Source organism: Ascidia mentula, chromosome 7, assembly GCF_947561715.1.
Source record: "Ascidia mentula chromosome 7, kaAscMent1.1, whole genome shotgun sequence".
In the NCBI taxonomy this organism is placed as follows: Eukaryota; Metazoa; Chordata; class Ascidiacea; order Phlebobranchia; family Ascidiidae; genus Ascidia; species Ascidia mentula.
In genome coordinates this window covers 16451576-16472804 of record NC_138572.1, presented here as the reverse complement: position 1 = coordinate 16472804, position 21229 = coordinate 16451576, and the positions used below count along the sequence as shown (strand labels likewise).

Below are 21229 nucleotides of genomic sequence, written 5' to 3'. Positions count from 1 at the left end.
CATGGAGGTACGTTTTATACGCAAGTTAAAGGAATAATTACTGGAGATAACCACTCAGTATCCGTAGCCAACATTGCCCTACACTATGCAATAAAACCCCTGGCAAAGTCGTTGAAACAGTCAGAATTGTTTAAAAGGTATATAGACGATATAATTTGGATAGCAGGTGGAAAAGCTGTCAACCGCAGCATTCAATCATCTGTTGGGAGAGCACTGGCCAAACATAATTTAAAATTAACTTTTCGCACCATTTGTACTGCGGATGCCGGAGAAGAATTGGAGTTCTTAGATGTGAAGCATGTTACAAGCACAAACCATCCATTCGGGTTTGTTATAAAAGACTTCACGAAAGCAACAGCAGCACACCGGAAGTTCCTCCACGGTGCCTCTCACCACCCCTTGTGGGTCTACAGTGCGATCGTAAAGGGTGAGGCTATCAGACTTCGCAGGACAAATGAACGAGAACAGGATTTCCACGACAGCCTACAAAAATTGCAACGTAAATGTGTTCAATCACACTTCCCCCAAAACGTTGTCAGACTGGGTATAACGAAGGCATTGCAGTGGATAGAAGATGACAGCAACTCAACCATCCGCACTGCACACAAAAAGGACGATCCCTGCGTGTGGGCCACGGGGTTTCCTAAACTCATTAAGCTCACAGAAAAAGAAAGATCACTCAAGCATAGTGCAATGGTCGCCTACAAAAGACCACCGACACTATCTTGTATACTAACCAACTACAAACGTATTGCACTTTCTGAAGATCACACTACTGTTCGAGGTAGTTCTGGCCCTTGTGGACATTGCAGTTTATGTGGTTGCCACGGAAAAGGGAAAGACATGGTTCCAGCTATGTCCTATATCTCCCTCCAGACCAGCACAACAAACCTCCAACAAAAGTTGACTTGCCAGAATTATGGCATATACGTAGCAGTGTGCACGCTGTGTGAAAGCAAATACGTGGGCCAAACTAAAAATAGTTTCGCCGTTAGGTGGCGTGGCCACAGAGCAAATTGGAGGAGTTTTTCCATTGCCAAAGGGGATGACAACGTAGCTCTGCTAAAGCACTACGCAACCCAGCACAAGTCCACTTTTGCAAATCAACCGAACATGGCGGATTGTTTTTATGTAATTTTTGTGGAACAACCACATTTTCGGGATTTAGACATGTGCGAGGCAAAGTGGCTTCACCTTACAGGTGCCACCATTAACATACAAAAAATGATATTGCCTAGGGTGCGTTGATGTGTTTTCTTAAAAATCGTTCTCTCTTTTTTATTGCTTTTAATCGTTTTAATGGCTACATGTTTTTTCGTGTTTTTCGTGTGTGTTTTTAAGGTGGTTTTACGCCGTTCGACTTATCGCCGCGTTCCTTATCTCCACCCGCGTCTGATGCGGTTTCTCCACAGTGTACGCAAATCTCTTACCTTCTAATGCAAGGCGGGTAACTCAGTGTTTTGCCTTCGCACAGTAGCATTGCAAGAGGTCGAAGTTGTTGTTGTTTTTTATCACTAGCCCTTTCTCTAATGTTGCTGTTTTTCAGACGTTTTTATATCATTTAATGTGTTTACTAAAGGAACTGAAGATGCCCATGGGGCGAAATACATATTCCTGATTTATAAGCCAGGCTGATCCTGTATAAAAAGCTACTGCTTTTTTTAGTATTAATTTTACTTATTAAGTGAATATGTTACATCTTTTAACGAATGCATAAATCGTCTGCGTGGCCGACTGTGTACAAACCTATGCCAGTTTCATGTAAATACTTTAAACCAGTAATGGACTGACGCAATACATCGAGTGGTCCAATATCAAAATATTCCAAGAAACTTATCTTTAAATTCATTCCCGTTTCGGGATCAATTGGATTACTAGAATCACCCTTCATGTTGGCAACCCACTGAAAAGGCATAAAAAACATGAAAACAGCAGCAAAATTATAATTTATGTCAAAGTTTTCATGAAAAAATAAAAACGACTACAGCTTAATATGCAATACAGTAATTAACGATATGTAGAAATACTTGAGAAACATCTCCGCTGCAGAGTTCCATAATAAAGCAGCTGAATTGTTTTTCCTACCAACAAAAAGACACAAGCACTAATATTTTTCAATTTAGAGGATCCACTGTATTTGTTCGTGGCAAATTTTAGTGTCCAACCCCACTGTATTGGAAAAACACTACAAGTAAAAGTCACTTTAAGTCGACAATTTTAATATAGTTACCACAAACGAACGCTCGTATGCTACTTTCTATTAACTGATTTTAGAATTTTTGTTTATTTTTTTATATTGGTATTTCCTTCACCACTGCGGTGGCCAAATTAAACGTTAAATTAAACGACGTATTGTAACATGTTTATGTTATTTTGGATCATCAAAGTTGCACAAGGATAAACAATATAAGGTAAAGCTGTTAAAGTGATGCTTAATATACAATACACAAATTAACGGTATACAAAAGTACTTGAGAAGCATATCCGCTGCAGAGATCCAGAAAGGAGTAATTGTATTCATTTCCCTAACAACAAAAATACACTGACATTCACTGATTTTTTCTCAGTTAAAATAAGTTTCTAAATGCACCTGAAAGTAATCGTAAAATCTGATCACATTTTCGCAGTCGATTTTGTCAAGAATCTCCCTTTCATTTTCCCTCTCTCCGTAACATCCCGGGCCGACAAATTTTGCAGCAAAAATGTGATTATCTTCTTTTCTCCGACATCCGAAACAATCAAAAATTTTACGAAAAATCTATCCTGTAAATATAAGCGATACATTTAAATATTGCACCATATTACTGTGTTTTTCCGTGTAGTATTAAATACTGATGATAAATATATCCGACAATTTTTTAAGCAACATTTGCAACTTACATGCGGACTTGTACGCCATCGTTTTCGGCTATTACACCACCTTTGTCAAAACTATACTTCGACATGCTGCAACTTTCGTTGGTTTGTCCCATTGTATGAATTAAGCAAAACACCTTCAAAAGCAAGTAATATTTATGCAGATATACGAAGAATAAAACAACATTACCAAATGTTGTCTTGCTACAAGGTAAGGTTTGATTCTTTTAGTTCATGTTCAAATGAGGGTAACAGCTATTGTAAAAGGTCGGTGTTCAAACCAATGAGCTTTTCGACAATATCCTAATTTACCTCTGAGTCTTAACCAACAATAAATATATTGAACCAAACACACCTAACCGTAGGCAAGTATGCGCAACTACGTTCAAGAATATTCATAATCCTCAAATGTGAAAAGGCTTCTAAGGCCGTTAAAAATATTCCTCGCTGACATTTTTTGATTCCCGGGTCCTAATGTCGTGGCGAGAACCTTTTTTTGGAGATGACATGAAATTACAGGTCGCAATTCTTGAGTTTGAAGGGAAACAATGGAGTTCATTCCCACATATTTTTATCATGGGCCTTCTATAGTGGTAATGGCCCCTGGCTCACCGCAATTATTACACACTTTCTTTCGTGGGGCCTGCCAAATCCACACAATAAATATTGGCTATATCCACAAATCTTTTCATCTCCGGTTATAAAGCTGTTTTTTTCTACAGGTTCTTGGTAGATTGGTTAACAAAGCGGTCAAAGGAACTTCGTCATAAGCACGCCTACTGAGGCAGTTTTTATGTTTTAGTCGAGCGTGAATTTTGATAATGTTTGCAGCACCTGGCAACACGCTTATGTTCTGGGCGCTGGCTGTTCAGTAGTGGCTTTAATGACCTCCGCGAACCGGTTGTTAGCAAGCGTGTATCGTAGGGCTGTGTATCACTTCTTTCAGTAGAAGTCCCAAATAACCACGTATATAATGAATCCTGATGTATCGGTCCAGGGTCCTTGCGGATGTTAAAAAAAAATAATCCCACCACTGGCACTGTTGCAACATGTTGGCGTTTCTGCCAACAACTTTTTGACAATATTTCCAGTCACCTCTTGACCAGAACCAATAAAACATTTAGTAAACGAAACGCTTGTCGCCGCACAACACATGTATATACTAAAATAGGTCCAAAGCGTATAACTATATTATGACCGAGAGTTAAAACCAAAGTCATTGTAATCACGCGTTCAACGCATGTCCAAGTTGTGACGTCCAATAAAACGACATGGGAAAAAAGAAGAACTCATTTCCGGTTTAGGTCAATTCCTGACCGGACAATTTAATAGGAAAAACCTGCCGAGCTGGTGGCAGGTGAAAAAATTGTAGCCGGTAGAAGCAGCCACATTATAGATGTGTTATAAACCATGAAATTTGGGCAATAAAGTCATATAGGTAACTTAGGCAACCAAACTAACTATGTAAATCAAGTTAAAATAATTACAGACATTTCTTTGGCAAATAATAAATAAAGGTTGATTTAAACACAAGTACTTCTTTCGCAAACGATAAATAAAGCTAAAATAAACATAACTACTTTTAGTTATTCTGAAAACAAAGTCTACCTATACATAAATAACCTATTAGGGCACTTAGTTAATTAAGCTATAAAAATAACTGACGTAATCGACCAAATCGGTCAACTTCAAGTTGCATTCAAGTTGCGCAACAACTCCAAATAAGGTATCAATACGTGTGGCCAACCGCAGACTATATAAGCAGAGCAACTAGCGCCTGCCAAATCAGTGTGTTTTGAAGGTTGCTGTGTAAGGGTCTAGGCTGTTGGTTCTGCTTTAGTACACTGTACAGGAGCCCCAATTGTACTGTACTGTACTTGGATTTATTCGTTGGATTATATCAATAAATGGATTTATGAACAACTTTGGACTGGCTTGAAGCTTGGTGGATGTATGTGTTTAGTCGGGAGTTAGACTATTTAGAAGACGCACAGACTTGTGTAAAGGAGTTCTTTAACTCCAACAGTAAACCTTGAGATAGAGAAGGCAAGTTGCCTACGAGGCCGAGTTGCCAACGAGACTCAGTCGGATCCGTAAGGTGCGAGGCCGATACGCAGTCGTACCCCACGGTCACCCAGCGGGGACATACCCCGACAACGGGTAAACCGACACGCTGAAAAAGCAACTTTTTGATTGAACTGCTGTTTGTGATTAAAATGAACACTGAAGTTTAACACCACAATGTGTAGCTGGGTGTGTGTGTGATGAAAAAGGCATGCTGAAAATACGGCACGAGTTGAGAAAAGCATTGTGGTTGATCATGCGTAACGCAATTAAACAAACTAATTGCTTTTTCTTGGAGCTAACGGCAGACCGGTAACGTATTTACTGGAGTAAAATAGCGCCATATACTGGAGAAAACGGTGTTACCGGTCTGTCTTTAGCCCACATGTTTTGCAAATGCTGGGAGAGGAACTTGTTTGTGGTTTGTTAAAGTGTAATAAAGTAACAAAAAATCAAGTATATGTAATGCCTTGTTAAAGCCGTTGTTTTTGCCCCTGGTGCAACAATGATTTGGTTTCTAAACTATTGATTCTGCTTCTGCCTTTCAGAAGGTTTGTTTTTGTGTTTCACATTTTTGAAACATTATCTGCTTTACTTTCAAGAATTTTTTTGTTATATATTCATGTTGGTTTTAATTATTGGATTGTAACCTTGCTTCATGGAAAACCGATTAAGATGAAAAGGTTTATTTGAGGTTATAATAGTATTTATGATTGTACACTAGACTAGATCAAGGTAACATTATATTTTCTATTTATTGATGTCCTATTGCTTGGAGTTTTCTTTGCCTATAATGTTTGTTGAGTTTGTGATTACATTTCTTTTTTGCAGTTTTCAAAATGACGGGATATGATGTGACAGAAATCCGCTGTCTCAACACAGATGATGGAGAACTTGGTTCAGGTTTGGTGGGCACTGTGTTGCTAGGTGACATTCAAAATTTTGGAAAAGTTGCACTTAAATGCTTTGGGGTTCAAGGTGGGAAAAAAGACAAGATAAACATTAAAAACAGGTTTGTAATGCTTGTGGTGATATAAAGTGACAGAGCCAAAGAAAAAATAAAATTTAATTTCTGCAGCACTTATTCAGGCATCTTTTGAAAGAAACTTGGCTTATTTATTTGATAAATTGGTTTTAACTGTGATTTTATGTGCTTTGACAAAAAAGTTGATGTTTAAAATAATTTTTGCAGAATTTCTGATGAAATTAAAATGCTTGAAAATGCCAACCATGACAACATTGTCCGTTTGTATGGATGGACAGAATGGCCCAATGCCATGGCCCTTGTAATGGAATACATGGCAGGTGGTAACCTTGGTACCCTGCTTCAGAATTCTCATGTTAAGCTCAGACCAGGGTTGCAACTTAGAATGAGTTTTGATATTTCCAAAGCCCTGGCTTTCATCCACAATATCCCAGGGAAAAAAAGGATGACTCATGGTGATATTAAGCCAGAAAATGTCTTTATCAACGCACATTTAATCTGCAAAGTTGGTGATTTTGGAAGTGCCAAGTTGTCAACAATCACCGGTGTCAGTACAACAACAGCAATGAGTTCCAGCAGGAAGCATAGGGAGTATACAAAAACCTTTGCATCTCCAAAATTACTTTCCAACCCATTGGCAACCATCACTAAAGAAGATGATGTCTTCAGTTTTGCCATGGTTGTGTATTTTATACTGTTCCAAAAATATCCGATGGGTTCCACATCACTTGATAATTACATTGATGCAATCATGGGTGGCAAACGTCCTTCAATAAGTGTTTCTGAGATAAAAGAAGATACAACACCTGAGGAAAATGAAATTGTTGATCTAATATTAGCCGTAATACAGGAATGTTGGCAACACAATCCAGCAACACGGGCCAATATGTCCTTTGTCAGGTACAAATATACTATTTTGTCGAACTTTATTTGTAAAAGATAAAACCATTTTGCCATTTTCCGTCAAATTAACAACTGTTTGTGGAATATTTTGAAAAGAAGTGTTTTGTATTTGTTTTCTATTTAATATGAATATGTTCAAAGTATGTACGAAGTATCTACTTAATATGATCAACGGCATTTTAGCTCTGGTTTCCTTTTTTGGATTCGAAGTATGCTTTTACCAATTAAGTTTTAAGAAAATGATTTTTAAACAGTGTAAAATATGTTTCTAGAAAAAAGCTTGATTAACTTTTCAAGCCCAAAATTATTACTGACTTATATACATACAAATATTTTTTTAGTAAAAAGCTTGGGGAACTTTTCATGTTGCAAGATATTTCTGCAATCACATTGCAAGTATCTCAAATTCAGAAGGAAATGCAATTTTCCACACCCACATTTACAGAACACAATACTTCTCCTCTGCATGAGTTTGACCCTGTAAGGAAATGTTTTACTGACTCAGGTAAGTTATTAATTGTGCAACATTTTATATCAAAGAACACAACTGTTTGTTCCTATGTACAACGAAGTTTGTTGACACAATCTTACTTCAAATTTAAAAAAATAGATCCTAGAGCAATTTGTATTGGTTAGAGTTGCAACCACAGTTTAAGTTGACTTTTTGGTGGATGTACATTTGGTGCCAAGGTGCATAAAAAATTTCAAACATAACATGTTTAAGGACCTGGTCCAAGATACTGCATAATTTTGTCAACTTGCTTCATTCTGGTATAATTTTTGCGAAATATTCACTAAAATGTCAACTGTGTTTTGTTTGCTGGATTTAGGCTGGTGGAGTTATAGAATATATAATGCATATGTTTGTCCTGTGTCGAAATTGTTGTTTAATTTTGAGTTATCCGCATATGTTTCACGCTTGACTTAACACGGTGGTTCTGTTTCCTCTTTCACAGTAAGACTTTACTTTCGCAGGCGGGAAAGCCCCGTTTACTGGCGCCGGGTTTTCAATGGCGCAATCTCGCGTGATGACATCATCGCGACCGACAGCTGACAGGGAGATCGTCGCTGATGGCGGAGACGCGTCAGGTACTTGCGCTGTCTGGCGGTGTTTGTATAGGAACTGCTATGCTTTTTTCTTGCAATTCATTGCGCATGCCATAGCCGTATGGTAGCGGTAACACAATTAAGATGTCTACGAACGTTTTCCATTTGAAACAAATTTCAATTTTTTACCGAACAATGCAGGAGTAATTAATTGTATATTTTATTGTTTCCAGACGAGACCAACCCCAAAACACCAATTTCAATTCAATCTTTAAACATTAACTCTCCAACAACAAGTAAGTTGTTTGTCCACAAAAGTAACAACCCTTTAACTGACATATGTCACTCATTTCAATTGCAGATATCGGTTTAATAAAACGGCCGCACAGACCCAAATCCTTGACATTTTTTCGAATAAAATTTCTGACAAAATGAGAGAACAAATAACACATTAGGCGTTGAAAAATATTGTTATACACTTACATAGATGGGATTCCTGGGTAATTCGTACGTGGGCTTCTTTATTCTAACATAAGGACAGCTTGTTGGCACGCGGACGCGTGAAGGACAACACATTTGCAAGCGGACAAAGCCAATGAACCGTTAACTGAGGGCACTCTTTACACTCTTAACACTACCGGTCTGTGGACCACCTTCGCCGCCTCTTGTCAATCCAAGGCGATATGACATTATATTAAAAAGTACGTAATTGTTTGATTCGTCAACACAGATATGTTTCACGGTATAACATGACAAGGCATGATCGCATGCCCTTACTTGGCGATCTTAACAGTCGTATGTTTATTAGGTTCACTGGCATCGCAGTCAAGCTGAATCAGCCATTTTAACCGATAAGTCGGAGCGAGATTTGAAAAATTAAGCACCTGGTGAGCTTTGAGCTCTCATCCCTGGGCTTACCTTGACCAAAATACACCCCCGTTCTTCAGTCGTTAGAGCGTTAAGCATAAGTTGTGATGTAAAATTTTATGAATATAGGTTTTCGTGAATGAACTGTTCTCAACTATCGTTTCCTTTGTTATTTTGATAATCTCTTATACGCGGTAATTTGTAACAAAGTCATTTCAAACAGGCAACTCCAGTCTTCCAAGACCTGCACCACGCGGGATTCGAACCCCGAACCCACCGACTTCCAGACCAACTTTTTCAGAAAGTGCTGAAACGTTGAAAGAGAATGAGCTGATTCGGATGCAAGAAGCTCCCTACTCGTTTCCCACAGCAAATTTCAGTGGTTAGAGACCGTGTTACTGTTATGATTGCACATGTTAAAGAACTTCTTTTGTTGTAGAAATATCCCACTTTTGTATTGTATACAGTTACCTGTGTTTTAAGTTTAGTATTGTCGCTTGTTTCAATATAAAAGCGTACGTCATTTGGAATGCAGTGTTTTGTTGCCAGATGATGAATGTATTTGGGCACTTCATTAAATTACTCGAACGCATGATGATCAACCGACACATAATTTTTACTGTGTTTTAGTTCCTGTACAACAAAATGTTGACCGACCTTCATCTAATTATGGAAACGAAGACTTGTGCTTTTCAGGTACACAAGTGTTTGACAATTCTGCAAACCATAGCTCTTGCTTACTGCGAAAATGCGTCGTAATTTTGCATGTCATTGTTGCTTTCAGAGTCTTCAACTCAACAGAAATCCACATTTCCGCCTTCTCCGCCTTCTGCCCAAAGTAAGAATATCAAGGCAATGCATGAAATTTAAACAATGTTTGAAATATCGGCCTGTCGGGCTTTCGTTGACTACAGCGGCCCGGCATAAACTTTAAACGGCGGATATAACTTGTTCGAAAATTGTGCTCTTATCCTTACGTAATTTTTGCGCGATAATAACCGCCGTTACTTGGTCTCGTGTAAGCAATACCTCTGACTAAGTCAGTGTTTTCCCACCGGTGGTACGCTACCACTAGTGGTACGCGACCTTATTCCAGATGGTGCGGATCAGTTCGAATGTGATTTCAAAATGTTTGTTACTTCATTCCCCCGATTAATTTGTAACATTCAACTAGGTGGTACGCGTCGTTTTACCTCCAAGTGGTACGCAACCACAAAAAGGTTGGGAATCACTTGACCAAGTTTATGAAACTGACCCGAACCCTAACAAGGGAGTGAAATAACAACATTGAATTGTAATATACAGAACAACGGTGCTGGTGTAACCACAAGTTACATGCAGTATATTACGTTTATTGCTTTCCCTAAAACAGTCACGAACACAAAAACCAACAACTTTCACGCACAAAATATTTATTCTGTGTTAATCCTCAGCCTCGTCCAACTTGTCGTCTTCAAAACCCAACATTCTTAATTTCGATCAGATGTTCGAACAAGGAGAAGGTACGATTTTATGTTGATTCGTGTATTTGTCAGGACTAATTACAAAAACTTGGCTTTACACCAAACAGATTTACAGATTTTGGAAATAATTGAAACTTCGTTTCTCAAATATTTAGTGAATTTCAAGTTGATTTTTATGATTTTGTGAATCAGAAATCTTAACGTTTCCCCTCAGCAAAGAACATGTTTTCAAGGTCGAGAGTTAATACAAACCTACAAACAAATGCTGGAGGCGCATCAGTACAATCAAGCTATAGAGAAACAGCTGGAAAAGTGTTAGAATTCATCAACTCCAACTCGAATACGAAAGTTCCCTTGTTAAAGGGCGCCGCGAATCGACGAAGGAACGAGAAAAAGTTTTTGGAAGCAATTCTGTTCTTCGAGGTCGCCCAACTGGCTTATGTTCATCCGAACAATCACCAGAACACGGTGATGGGGATGGAAATATACGTGAAGGAGATGAGCAAAATGTGTCAGGAAAATTCAGGCGATTTCCTGATATCCCCCCTTCGGTGAGTTTTGTGGTAATCCCTGTTGTCATGACAACTTCCCAACGAATCGAAAATTTATGGACTTGGTCGTGTTGTGTTGTCCCTTTTTTCCTAATACTTTAGCTGTATAAGCAATAAACGGTAGTTATAAATTGAAGTGCCTTAATCATGTACATATTTCACGTACTATTGCAAGTTGGGGTCGCCAGGAAAACTTGATTTTGATGCAGTTTTGCTGCATGGATTTTTTTGCAAATCCTTTCATTTACGACTGCCTGTTTTTTGTCCAGCGAGATATCTACTGATTACGTCATTCCACGTATGGTCGAACTTGTCCAAGAAAGAGAAAAGTTACCAGCCTTACAAAAAGACGACAAAGCCCAGTGGTGGGCGTGGATATCTCAAGCTGAACAGCTGGTTGGAAAAACCGAAACAAGTGGAAGATAAGGTTCACAGGCATCGCAGCCAAGCTGGATCAGCCACTTTTCCCGACAAGTCGGAGCGAGATCTGAAAAATCAAGTTCCCGGTGAGGTTTGAACACACGACCCTGGGCTAACCAGGCCCAACGCTCTACCAACTTAGCTACAGGAGCTCGGTGGCTTCACGGGGTATATTGTGGCCAAGGTACATTGGTGCGCAAGCGCACAACTTGTCAGGCGACCTTCACAGGCGTAGAGGATCTCCACCACCGTAATTAGACAACGCAGAAGTAATGCCATGCTTACGCATAGCAAGGCGGGATCGCCCCACTGCGCAGGCCCTTTATATTTGGCGATCACTGCTCTAATATTTTGATCATAAGGTTGTCGAAGATATCTTGAAAACGCCATAGAAATCGTAAAGTCAGCTCATGGCAAGAAAGATCCTTACTACAAGGATTTGGTGGAAATGCTTCAAAATCACGGCAAGCAAAACTGATTTTATTTTGTATTGTTGTTGTTGTCGTTGTTATTTGTCAGTGAAAAGGCTTTAAAGTATTGACCTCTATGAATTTTTGAGAAACCTTTTAATATAGAACATAAAATCGAGCAAACGTTTTCTTTTAATGCAATTGACGCGTTTTTGTACGGTCCCCTCTTTCAATTTAAATTTTGATGACGTCGCAATCAAAGCTTCAATCAAGCTGTCGAACTTCTCGGTGCCGCAATCTACTTTAGACGTGCCAAAGTACGCTCTGTGTCTGCACAAGTCCAACTGTGCTTTTTTGTTTTAAAATCGATTTCAGCATATTTTATGTCTTATTATAAGTTTCCTATCTCACGTTTATTATCGCAAAGCGATTTAACAGTTTCACGCTCCAAGCAATATTTCTAATGCATTTTTAACAAATTGAGGTTCCTCAAATTCAGTGTGTTGAAGTTCAAATTTAAGTATTCGTTGGTCTTCAATTTTAAACGTCAAATAAAATATTTTTATTACTAAACGCAACACAATATTCTCAACTGACTGATGATGTCGTCGCCCTTACGTTTGTGCCTTGGAATGATGTCACTGGTGTAAACAACATTGTTATATTTTTCTTAAACTTTTGCTTATTAAAGTGTCGTTAAGTTTTGTCACAACCTACGAATAAACAACTTTCTCAGTCGATAACGGAGAAAGTATTGACTTCTGATACTTATTATATTTGAACAAAACTAGGAACCGGACAGATGCCATCGAAACTTGATCAACGACAGTTGGTGCTCATCCAATATATCCGTACTTACTTGCTTGAACTCATCCGAAATTATAGGCAAAACCGCTTTTCGGGATGGTTATATTTACGACAGCAGTCACTACGATGACACTATTGTTACGGAAGTATACAATTTTATTCATCTTTTCGATCACTGCCAATCACCATTCTGATAAATTTATTTTCGGACTATGATCATCCAAGAATATAACCATGCTGACGTCACGGGTTTCTTTGAAATATTTCTCTCAAGGGTCGTGGTGTTGTACATATTTTACGGGAGATTGTATTTCTTGTGCCCGAAAATAAATATAGAACTGCAACCATGCAACAATGGCCTGTGTGTTGTGGCCAGATTGTTTTCAATTCGGTTTGGGTTGATACTCGCAAGTATAATGGGCGTCGTTATTCACCAAACATATATAAATTCTCTATACTGAGGGCTATGGAAGCCATGTTTTTCCTTCAAACAACCATGTCGTATTTCACATAACGTAAGAATATTATTATTTAGGCCCGCCATTGCGCCACGTACGGTCGAGCACCCCAAATTGTCAGTGTCAGGTTTAGAATCAGTGTAATGACGGTGTTGTATTCGTAACACCTGTGTCACTGACACGTACGTGACTTCCAAAAATATCAAACCGGGGATTTGGGGTAGCAAAAAGTACAGCACAGCAGCCGGTCAAGACATATTTCATAAAACACAGCGAAAATAAATGATTGCTTGAAAGTAAGCAATTCGAAACGCTGCATTGGGTCTTTAAGTTTAAACAAGCTGGACATTAAGCGTACTGTCGCTATCTATAGGATCCTGAGCAAGCGATACGAAACAAACGACATTCTATACCATTAACGGTATACGCGGAACAGACAGAGAACACAATATTAGTGCACTAGGCGATCCTTATCTACATAAATCTTAGATTACTATGCAAAATATTAAAAAGGATGAATTCAAAATAGGAACCACGACTAAACCGGACCAAATTACAGTACTAGAATGTGCGGTAATGCGCTACAACAATGAAATGAGACGGTTGCATTTTATGCATGGGTGTAATAAAGATTTGTATACATTGCTTGAATGTATAGCCTAAATAAGAAATAACATTCCGCAACAACCACCATTCGAAATGGTCATGTTTTGGTTTTTAAACTGTATTTTTGTCTGGTCACAAAAAACCCAAAAGTACAGTTTTTCAGGTAATGTCTTTCAGGTAAGAATAACATTTTTCAGCCAAATTTAAATACGCTTGAATGTAAAACAAACAAATCACAGGCAATTTCCTACCAAACACAGCACAATTTAACCGCGTATTCTCGAAGTTAAACTTTTTGTTTATTAACTGATACATTCCGAACAATTAACGTCCAACGTATTGTTGACGGGGAAATGCCACATAAAATGATTCGCCGCACTGATGGACAGGGCTTGCGAGCTGGCGGTGGTCTATACAGAATGTTTTTTTTTAAAACAGAATGTGGTAGAAGGCACAACTCCGTAACTTACTACAATGTTGCGCAGTTACGCGAACGTTTAAATCGCTTCTTGTATATTTTTCGCGGTATAACACTAGACTTTGACAATGTAGATATGAATTTTTGTAAAATTTTCTACATTGTGTAAAATTCATTGTTTTGAAAACGTACTTCTACAGAATGTTGATAAATGTGAATAATACATAGCAACTGCATATCATAGCAACCGAAACGTCGATTTGATAATTTTTGGCCCGAAGAGCTGTAGATAACAATATCGGTGATCACTAAAAGACGCTAAGATGATCACGTGGTGGCAGAAAAAAATATAGTCTGTTCCCCGATTAATTGACAGAGACAAGCAAAAACCGCGCCATGATGTATAGTGTTCTTGAAAATTCTGTTTAAGAAACAAAATTCAATCTGTTTCAAAAACAAAATTTATTTTTAGTGTATATTTCACACATTATAAGTTTACGCAGAGAAAAGCAAAACAAAAACAATCATGCATCATGCAATATTTGCAAAATTCGCCTGGTTGTCTGTGAGAAATATACACTAAAAAAAGAGCATCTATTTACTTAGTAGTTAAAGACAGTGCACATACACTCGCAAGCAAAATCTATACAATGCAATAAAAAATGGGTAAATTTAAATTAGTGAAACGTATTCAAAACAAATATTGAATAAATTCAAGCAACCCTGGGGTCAGGGACAACTAAGTGAAGTGTTTGACGTCACGACAGTTTTGTTAAAACTTTTTTCAAGATCAGTAACGAACAACATTCTGCCTCAGGCGTCAGTGAAGATTATTACGTCATTTAGTCTGACTCGCCCTGCAAACATGTTTGCTGCATTCGGGCAACTTTGAAACGTAGGTTCGAAACAATGTCATGTGGCAATCTGCGCTTCCGTCGGAATTTTATCTTTAATGATAATTTTTTTTTTTTACCTAGCTTTTTATGTTTTTTGTGGTGCAATCTATCAAAGTAAATATAGTTGTAAGCCACAAGCGAAGCGTTGCGCCTTGTTCCATCATCTGCGGTGAATGCACATTTATGGACAATCTTCAAACATGAGTTAATCTGTGAAGTTTGGTCCCGAAATAAATGTGATTACATGCTTACGATGAACAAACTCTCCTATGTTTGTGTGTTCAAGTCTCCTTACCGTGTTTACTGCATACTTGTGATTGCAGTGTGTTGATGAAGTCGTGTAGTGCCTGGTACTTGATAAATCTCTAGTTGTTTGGTGTGGGACAAAATTAGAAGCTGAAGTAGGTGCTTGGCGGTGCGTGTCGCGATTACTAAAAGTATCTGTTGCCGCAAAAACCTGCACTTGACAATTATAAACGCGTCCTTAAAAAACGCTCGGCGTCGTATTTTGCAAAGATTGAACGCAAATCAAGCGAAGAAATTTGGAATTACATTTAAAACCCTAATTCATAAAAGTCGTAAAGGTTGAACCCAGAACAATAATAGTTGAATGGGTTTGATATTCCGAATGGGTCGGATAATTCCATGCATTTCAAGTGAGAACAACAACGCGCCTGTGGAAGAAAAGTGTTACAACGTTTGTGACCTCACAAGCAAAAACCGTTTTGAGTTATTTCTTCTAATAACTGTACATTTATACTGAACAACCACACAATCAGCAAGAAAAAATACATTCTTTTTTACAAAACGTGTATATTTGTTGTTTTTCAACGGGAGATCGAACAGTTAAGAAATAAATGTTTAACAGATCGGAACGTGGCCGCACCATTGAATTAAGCAACATTGAGTAAAGTGTGGACGTAGTTAAAAAAATTTGTCAATCAGTTGCCTAAAAACTTCGATCAGAGCGAAATATTAAAACGATCAGAACCGAAAAGTTCAACATTTTGCCCCCAGGCTTCAATGCAGATCCTTACGTCATATTGTCTGACACGCGCGGGTAAAGTCATAATACATTTTTTGCCTTTGTTCCGAAATTTCGTTACAAAACCGTTCCGAGAAACGGAATTTCGTTCCCAAATGAGAAAAACCGTTTCGGGAACATTATTTTTACGCAAAATTTCGTTACAGGAACATATTTTGGTTTTTGAATTGTGTTTCCAAAATCACAATTTGGGTAATATCGCACAAAAAATTGTGTTCCGAAAATCGACCAAGCCAAAAATCACCACTACATGTCGACAAAGAGACGAAGAAAACGTGGTTTTGCTCACGAGTATAAGGTTGATTTTAATACGAATATATGTTTTCAAACGTAGACAATTACGGGAAGATGAAAATATGCATTGAACATAATTTTCGTTCCCGGAACAGAACTTGCGTTCCTGGAACCGAATTTTTATTCTGGGAACGGAATTTTTGATACTGGAACAGAATTTTCGTTACTGGAACGGAATTTTCGTTACGGGAACAGAATTTTCGTTACTGGAACAGAATTTTCGTTACGGGAACGGAATTTTCGTTACGGGAACGGAGTTTTCCTTACGGGAACGGAATTTTCGTTACTGGAACAGAAATTTCGTTACTGGAACAGAATTTTCATTACGGGAATGGAATTTTCGATACGGTAACGGAATTTTCGTTACGGTGATGGAATTTTCGTTACGGGAACGAAATTTTCGTTACTGGAAAAGAAATTTCGTTTCTGGAACAGAATTATCGTACTATGAGGAATAATTACATTCCCGTTGAAGGTACCTTTTCGATCCAAGGACACAATGTCGTTCTTTCAAGAAAATTGTTGATACGCGACCTAAATGTCGTTCAAAAATGTGACTTTTTGATCCTGGAACGGAATTTTAGTTACTGGAACGGAATTTTCGTTACCGGAACATAATTTTCGTTACGGGAACGGAATTTTCGTTACGGGAACGGAATTTTCGTTACGGGAACGGAATTTTCGTTACGGGAACGGAATTTTCGTTACGGGAACGGAATTTTCATTACTGGAACAGAAATTTCGTTACTGGAACAGAATTTTCATTACGGGAATGGAATTTTCGTTACGGTAACGGAATTTTCGTTACGGTAATGGAATTTTCGTTTCGGTAACGGAATTTTCGTTACGGGAACGGAATTTTCGTTACTGGAAAAGAAATTTCGTTTCTGGAACAGAATTATCGTACTATGAGGAATAATTACATTCCCGTTGAAGGTACCTTTTCGATCCAAGGACACAATGTCGTTCTTTCAAGAAAATTGTTGTTACGCGACCTAAATGTCGTTCAAAAATGTGTCTTTTTGATCCTGGAACGGAATTTTCGTTACTGGAACAGAATTTTCGTTACGGGAACGGAATTTCGTTACGGGAACGGAATTTTCGTTACGGGAACAGAATTTTCGTTACTGGAACACAATTTTCGTTACTGGAGCAGAATTTTAGTTACTGGAACGGAATTTTAGTTACTGGAACAGAATTTTCGTTACGGGAACGGAATTTTCGTTACGGGAACGGAATTTTCGTTACTGGAACAGAATTTTAGTTACGGGAACGGAATTTTCGTTACTTGAACAGAATTTTCGTTACGGGAAAAGAATTTTCGTTACTGGAACAGAATTTTCGTTACTGGAACAGAATTTTCGTTACGTGAACGGAATTTTCGTTACGGGAACGGAATTTTGGTTACGGAACGGTATTTTCGTTACGGGAACAGAATTTTCGTTACTGGAACAGAATTTTTGTTACTGGAACAGAAATTTCGTTTTTGGAACATAATTATCGTACTATGATGAATAATTACATTTCCGTCGAAGGTACTTTTTCGATCCATGGACACAATTGTCGTTCTTTCAAGAAAATTGTTGATAAGCGACCTAAATGTCGTTCAAAAAAGTGACTTTTTGATCTTGGAACAGAATTTTCGTTACAGGAACGGAATTTCGTTGCGGGAACGAAATTTTCGTTACGGGAACGGAATTTTCGTTACCGGAACAGAATTTTCGTCACTGGAACAGAATTTTAGTTACGGGAACGGAATTTCGTTACTGGAACAGAATTTTCGTTACGGGAACGGAATTTTCGTTACTGGGACAGAATTTTCGTTACTGGAACAGAATTTTCGTTACTGGAACAGAATTTTTGTTACTGGAACAGAAATTTCGTTTTTGGAACATAATTATCGTACTATGAGGTATTAATTACATTTCCGTCGAAGGTTCTTTTTCGATCCATGGACACAATTGTCGTTCTTTCAAGAAAATTGTTGATACGCGACCTAAATGTCGTTCAAAAAAGTGACTTCTTGATGCTGGAACAGAATTTTTGTTAGAGGAACGGAATTTCGTTACGGGAACGGAATTTTCGTTACGGGAACGGAATTTTCGTTACTGGAACAGAATTTTCGTTACTGGTGGAGAATTTTAGTTACGGGAACAGAATTTTCGTTACTGGAACAGAATTTTCGTTACTGGAACGGAATTTTCGTTACGGGAACGGAATTTTCGTTTCAGGAACTGAATTTTTTTTGCCCGAACTTAATTTTCGTTTCGGAGAACATAATTTTTGATGTTGGAACATATTTTCGTTCCTCGGATAGACTTTTCAGACGGTAATGGGGCATAATGCAATTTTCCATTTACTCTGAAATACCGATAACAAAACTGTTCTGAGTAACAAAATTTCGTTCAAAATTGAACAATTTCGTTTCGGAAAATTTTGTTCAATTTCTGGTATGTCGTAACAAAATTTTTTGTGAAATATATCGTTAAATTGACTGTAACAAAAAATTTGTTACGATATTTTTTTGTGCATTAGATGACGATTTTAACACACATGGTGTAAAGTATATCAATTGGATCTCGTTACCAAAAGTGTTAGCTGCACCAAAATTTGTCTACAAATCTCTTAATTGGAAAAAATTACTTGATTCAAAATTGTGTATATTGCCGGCGGGAATTCTCAAAATTAGTTAATTCCGCACGACCTTAGCGACAATTGTTTGTAACACGCGTTTTCGCGCAGCAATAAAAAACTAGGGAACATAAACCGATTTGGTTTTCTCTACTCGTTTTGCAATGCCATGTAGTATTTCTGTATAAAACTTCAAGTCGCTTGATTTAAAATTGTTTATATTGCCAGAGGGAATTCTAAAAATTAGTTAATTCCGCACGACCTTAGCGACCATTGTTTGTAACATGCGTTTTCGCGCAGCAATAAGAAACCAAAGGACATACGCCAATTTAGTTTTCATTTCTCGTTTCGTACTGGCATCTAATATTTGTGTGCAAAATTTCAAGTCGCTTCATATAAAAATGTTGAAATCACAGGCGGACAACTGTCAAATTTAGTTAAAACCGCCGAACCTTATAGCCACCATAGTTTGAAACATGCGTTTTCGCGCAGCAATAAAATTCTAAAGGACAGACGCCAATTTAGTTTTCATTTCTCGTTTTGTAGAGGCACCTAGTATTTGTGTGCAAAATTTCAGGTCGCTTGATTGAAAATTGTTTGTATTGCCGGCGGGAATTCTCAAAATTAGTTAATTCCACACGACCTTAGCCACCATGGTTTGTAACATGCGTTTTCGCGCAGCAATAAGAAACTAAAGGACATACCTCAATTTAGTTTTCATTTCTCGTTTTGTAGTGGCACCTAGTATTTGTGTGCAAAATTTCAGGTCTCTTGATTTAAAATTGTGTATATTGCCGGCGGGAATTCTCAAAATTAGTTAATTCCGCACGACTTTAGCGACCATTGTTTGTAACATGCGTATTCGCGCAGCAATAAGAAACTAAAGAACATACGTCAATTTGGTTTTGATTGCTCGTTTTGTAGTGGCATCTAATATTTGTGAGCAAAATTTCAAGTCGCTTGATATGAAAATGTTGAAATCACAGGCGGACAACTGTCAAATTTAGTTAATCCGCCGAACCTTAGCCACCATAGTTTCAAACATGCGTTTTCGGCAAGCAATAAAATTCTAAAGGACATACCTCAATTTAGTTTTCATTTCTCGTTTTGTATTGGCACCTAGTATTTGTGTGCAAAATTTCAGGTCGCTGGATTGAAAATTGTTTATATTGCCGGCGCGAATTCCCAAAATTAGTTAATTCCGCACGACCTTAGCGAACATTGTTTGTAACATGCGTTTTCGCGCAGCAATAAGAAACTAAAGGACATACGCCAATTTAGTTTTGAGTGCTCGTTTTGTAGAGGCATCTAATACTTCTGTGCAAAATTTCAAGTCGCTTGATATAAAAATGTTGAAATCACAGGCGGACAACTGTCAAATTTGGTTTAATCCGCCGAACCTTATAGCCACCATAGTTTCAAACATGCGTCTTCGGCAAGCAATAAAATTCTAAAGGACAGACGCCAATTTAGTTTTCATTTCTCGTTTTGTAGAGGCACCTAGTATTTGTGTGCAAAATTTCAGGTCGCTTGATTGAAAATTGTTTGTATTGCCGGCGGGAATTCTCAAAATTAGTTAATTCCGCACGACTTTAGCGACCATTGTTTGTAACATGCGTTTTCGCGCAGCAATAAGAAACTAAAGGACATACGTCAATTTGGTTTTTTTTGCTCGTTTTGTAGTGGCATCTAATATTTGTGAGCAAAAATTCAAGTCGCTTGATAAAAAAATGTTGAAATCACAGGCGGACAACTGTCAAATTTAGTTAATCCGCCGAACCTTGGCCACCATAGTTTCAAACATGCGTTTTCGGCAAGCAATAAAATTCTAAAGGACAGACGCCAATTTAGTTTTCATTTCTCGTTTTGTAGAGGCACCTAGTATTTGTGTGCAAAATTTCAGGTCGCTTGATTGAAAATTGTTCATATTGCCGGCGGGAATTCTCAAAATTAGTTAATTCCGCACGACCTTAGCGACCATTGTTTGTAACATGCGTTTTCGCGCAGCAATAAGAAACTAAAAGACATTGTCCAATTTAGTTTTCATTGATCGTTTTGTATTGGCACCTAGTATTTGTGTGCAAAATTTCAGGTCGCTTGATTGAAAATTGTTTGTATTGCCGGCGGGAATTCTCAAAATTAGTTGATTCCGCACGACTTTAGCGACCATTGTTTGTAACATGCGTTTTCGCGCAGCAATAAGAAACTAAAGGACATACGTCAATTTGGTTTTCATTGCTCGTTTTGTTGTGGCATCTAATATTTGTGAGCAAAAATTCAAGTCGCTTGATATAAAAATGTTGAAATCACAGGCGGACAACTGTCAAATTTAGTTAATCCGCCGAACCTTGGCCACCATAGTTTCAAACATGCGTTTTCGGCAAGCAATAAAATTCTAAAGGACAGACGCCAATTTAGTTTTCATTTCTCGTTTTGTAGAGGCACCTAGTATTTGTGTGCAAAATTTCAGGTCGCTTGATTGAAAATTGTTTGTATTGCCGGCGGGAA

General features: G+C 38.0%; 1 protein-coding gene and 1 long non-coding RNA gene across 5 annotated transcripts in view; one reads left to right on the top strand and one right to left on the bottom strand.

The window, feature by feature from the left end:
- Window positions 1-1702: 1702 nt before the first annotated feature.
- Window positions 1703-2704, bottom strand: LOC145908155 (uncharacterized). Its single transcript, XR_014402949.1, has 4 exons — window positions 2591-2704; window positions 2472-2525; window positions 2028-2081; window positions 1703-1903 (listed from the first exon to the last, which is right to left on the bottom strand). It is a non-coding gene; the product is annotated as an uncharacterized LOC145908155 (long non-coding RNA).
- A 2046-nt stretch (window positions 2705-4750) lies between these two features.
- LOC145908146 (uncharacterized) overlaps window positions 4751-21229 on the top strand; it is a 123759-nt gene continuing 107280 nt past the window's right edge. Inside the window, exons 1-12 of one of the 4 annotated variants that reach the window (XR_014402945.1) lie at window positions 4756-5471; window positions 5752-5932; window positions 6113-6805; window positions 7150-7313; window positions 7784-7897; window positions 8089-8151; window positions 8946-9104; window positions 9353-9418; window positions 9507-9560; window positions 10156-10224; window positions 10419-10736; window positions 11006-12671. Coding sequence is in view for 3 of the 4 variants with exons in the window: in XM_082995339.1 (XP_082851465.1) it covers window positions 5760-5932; window positions 6113-6805; window positions 7150-7313; window positions 7784-7897; window positions 8089-8151; window positions 8946-9104; window positions 9353-9418; window positions 9507-9560; window positions 10156-10224 (1555 nt within the window). In the remaining variant the exon portion in view is untranslated. Of the gene's footprint in view, window positions 5472-5751; window positions 5933-6112; window positions 6806-7149; window positions 7314-7783; window positions 7898-8088; window positions 8152-8945; window positions 9105-9352; window positions 9419-9506; window positions 9561-10155; window positions 10225-10418; window positions 10737-11005; window positions 12672-21229 lie in introns of those variants that run through there. The other 3 variants (XM_082995339.1, XM_082995341.1, XM_082995342.1) reach the window with 3 other exon arrangements.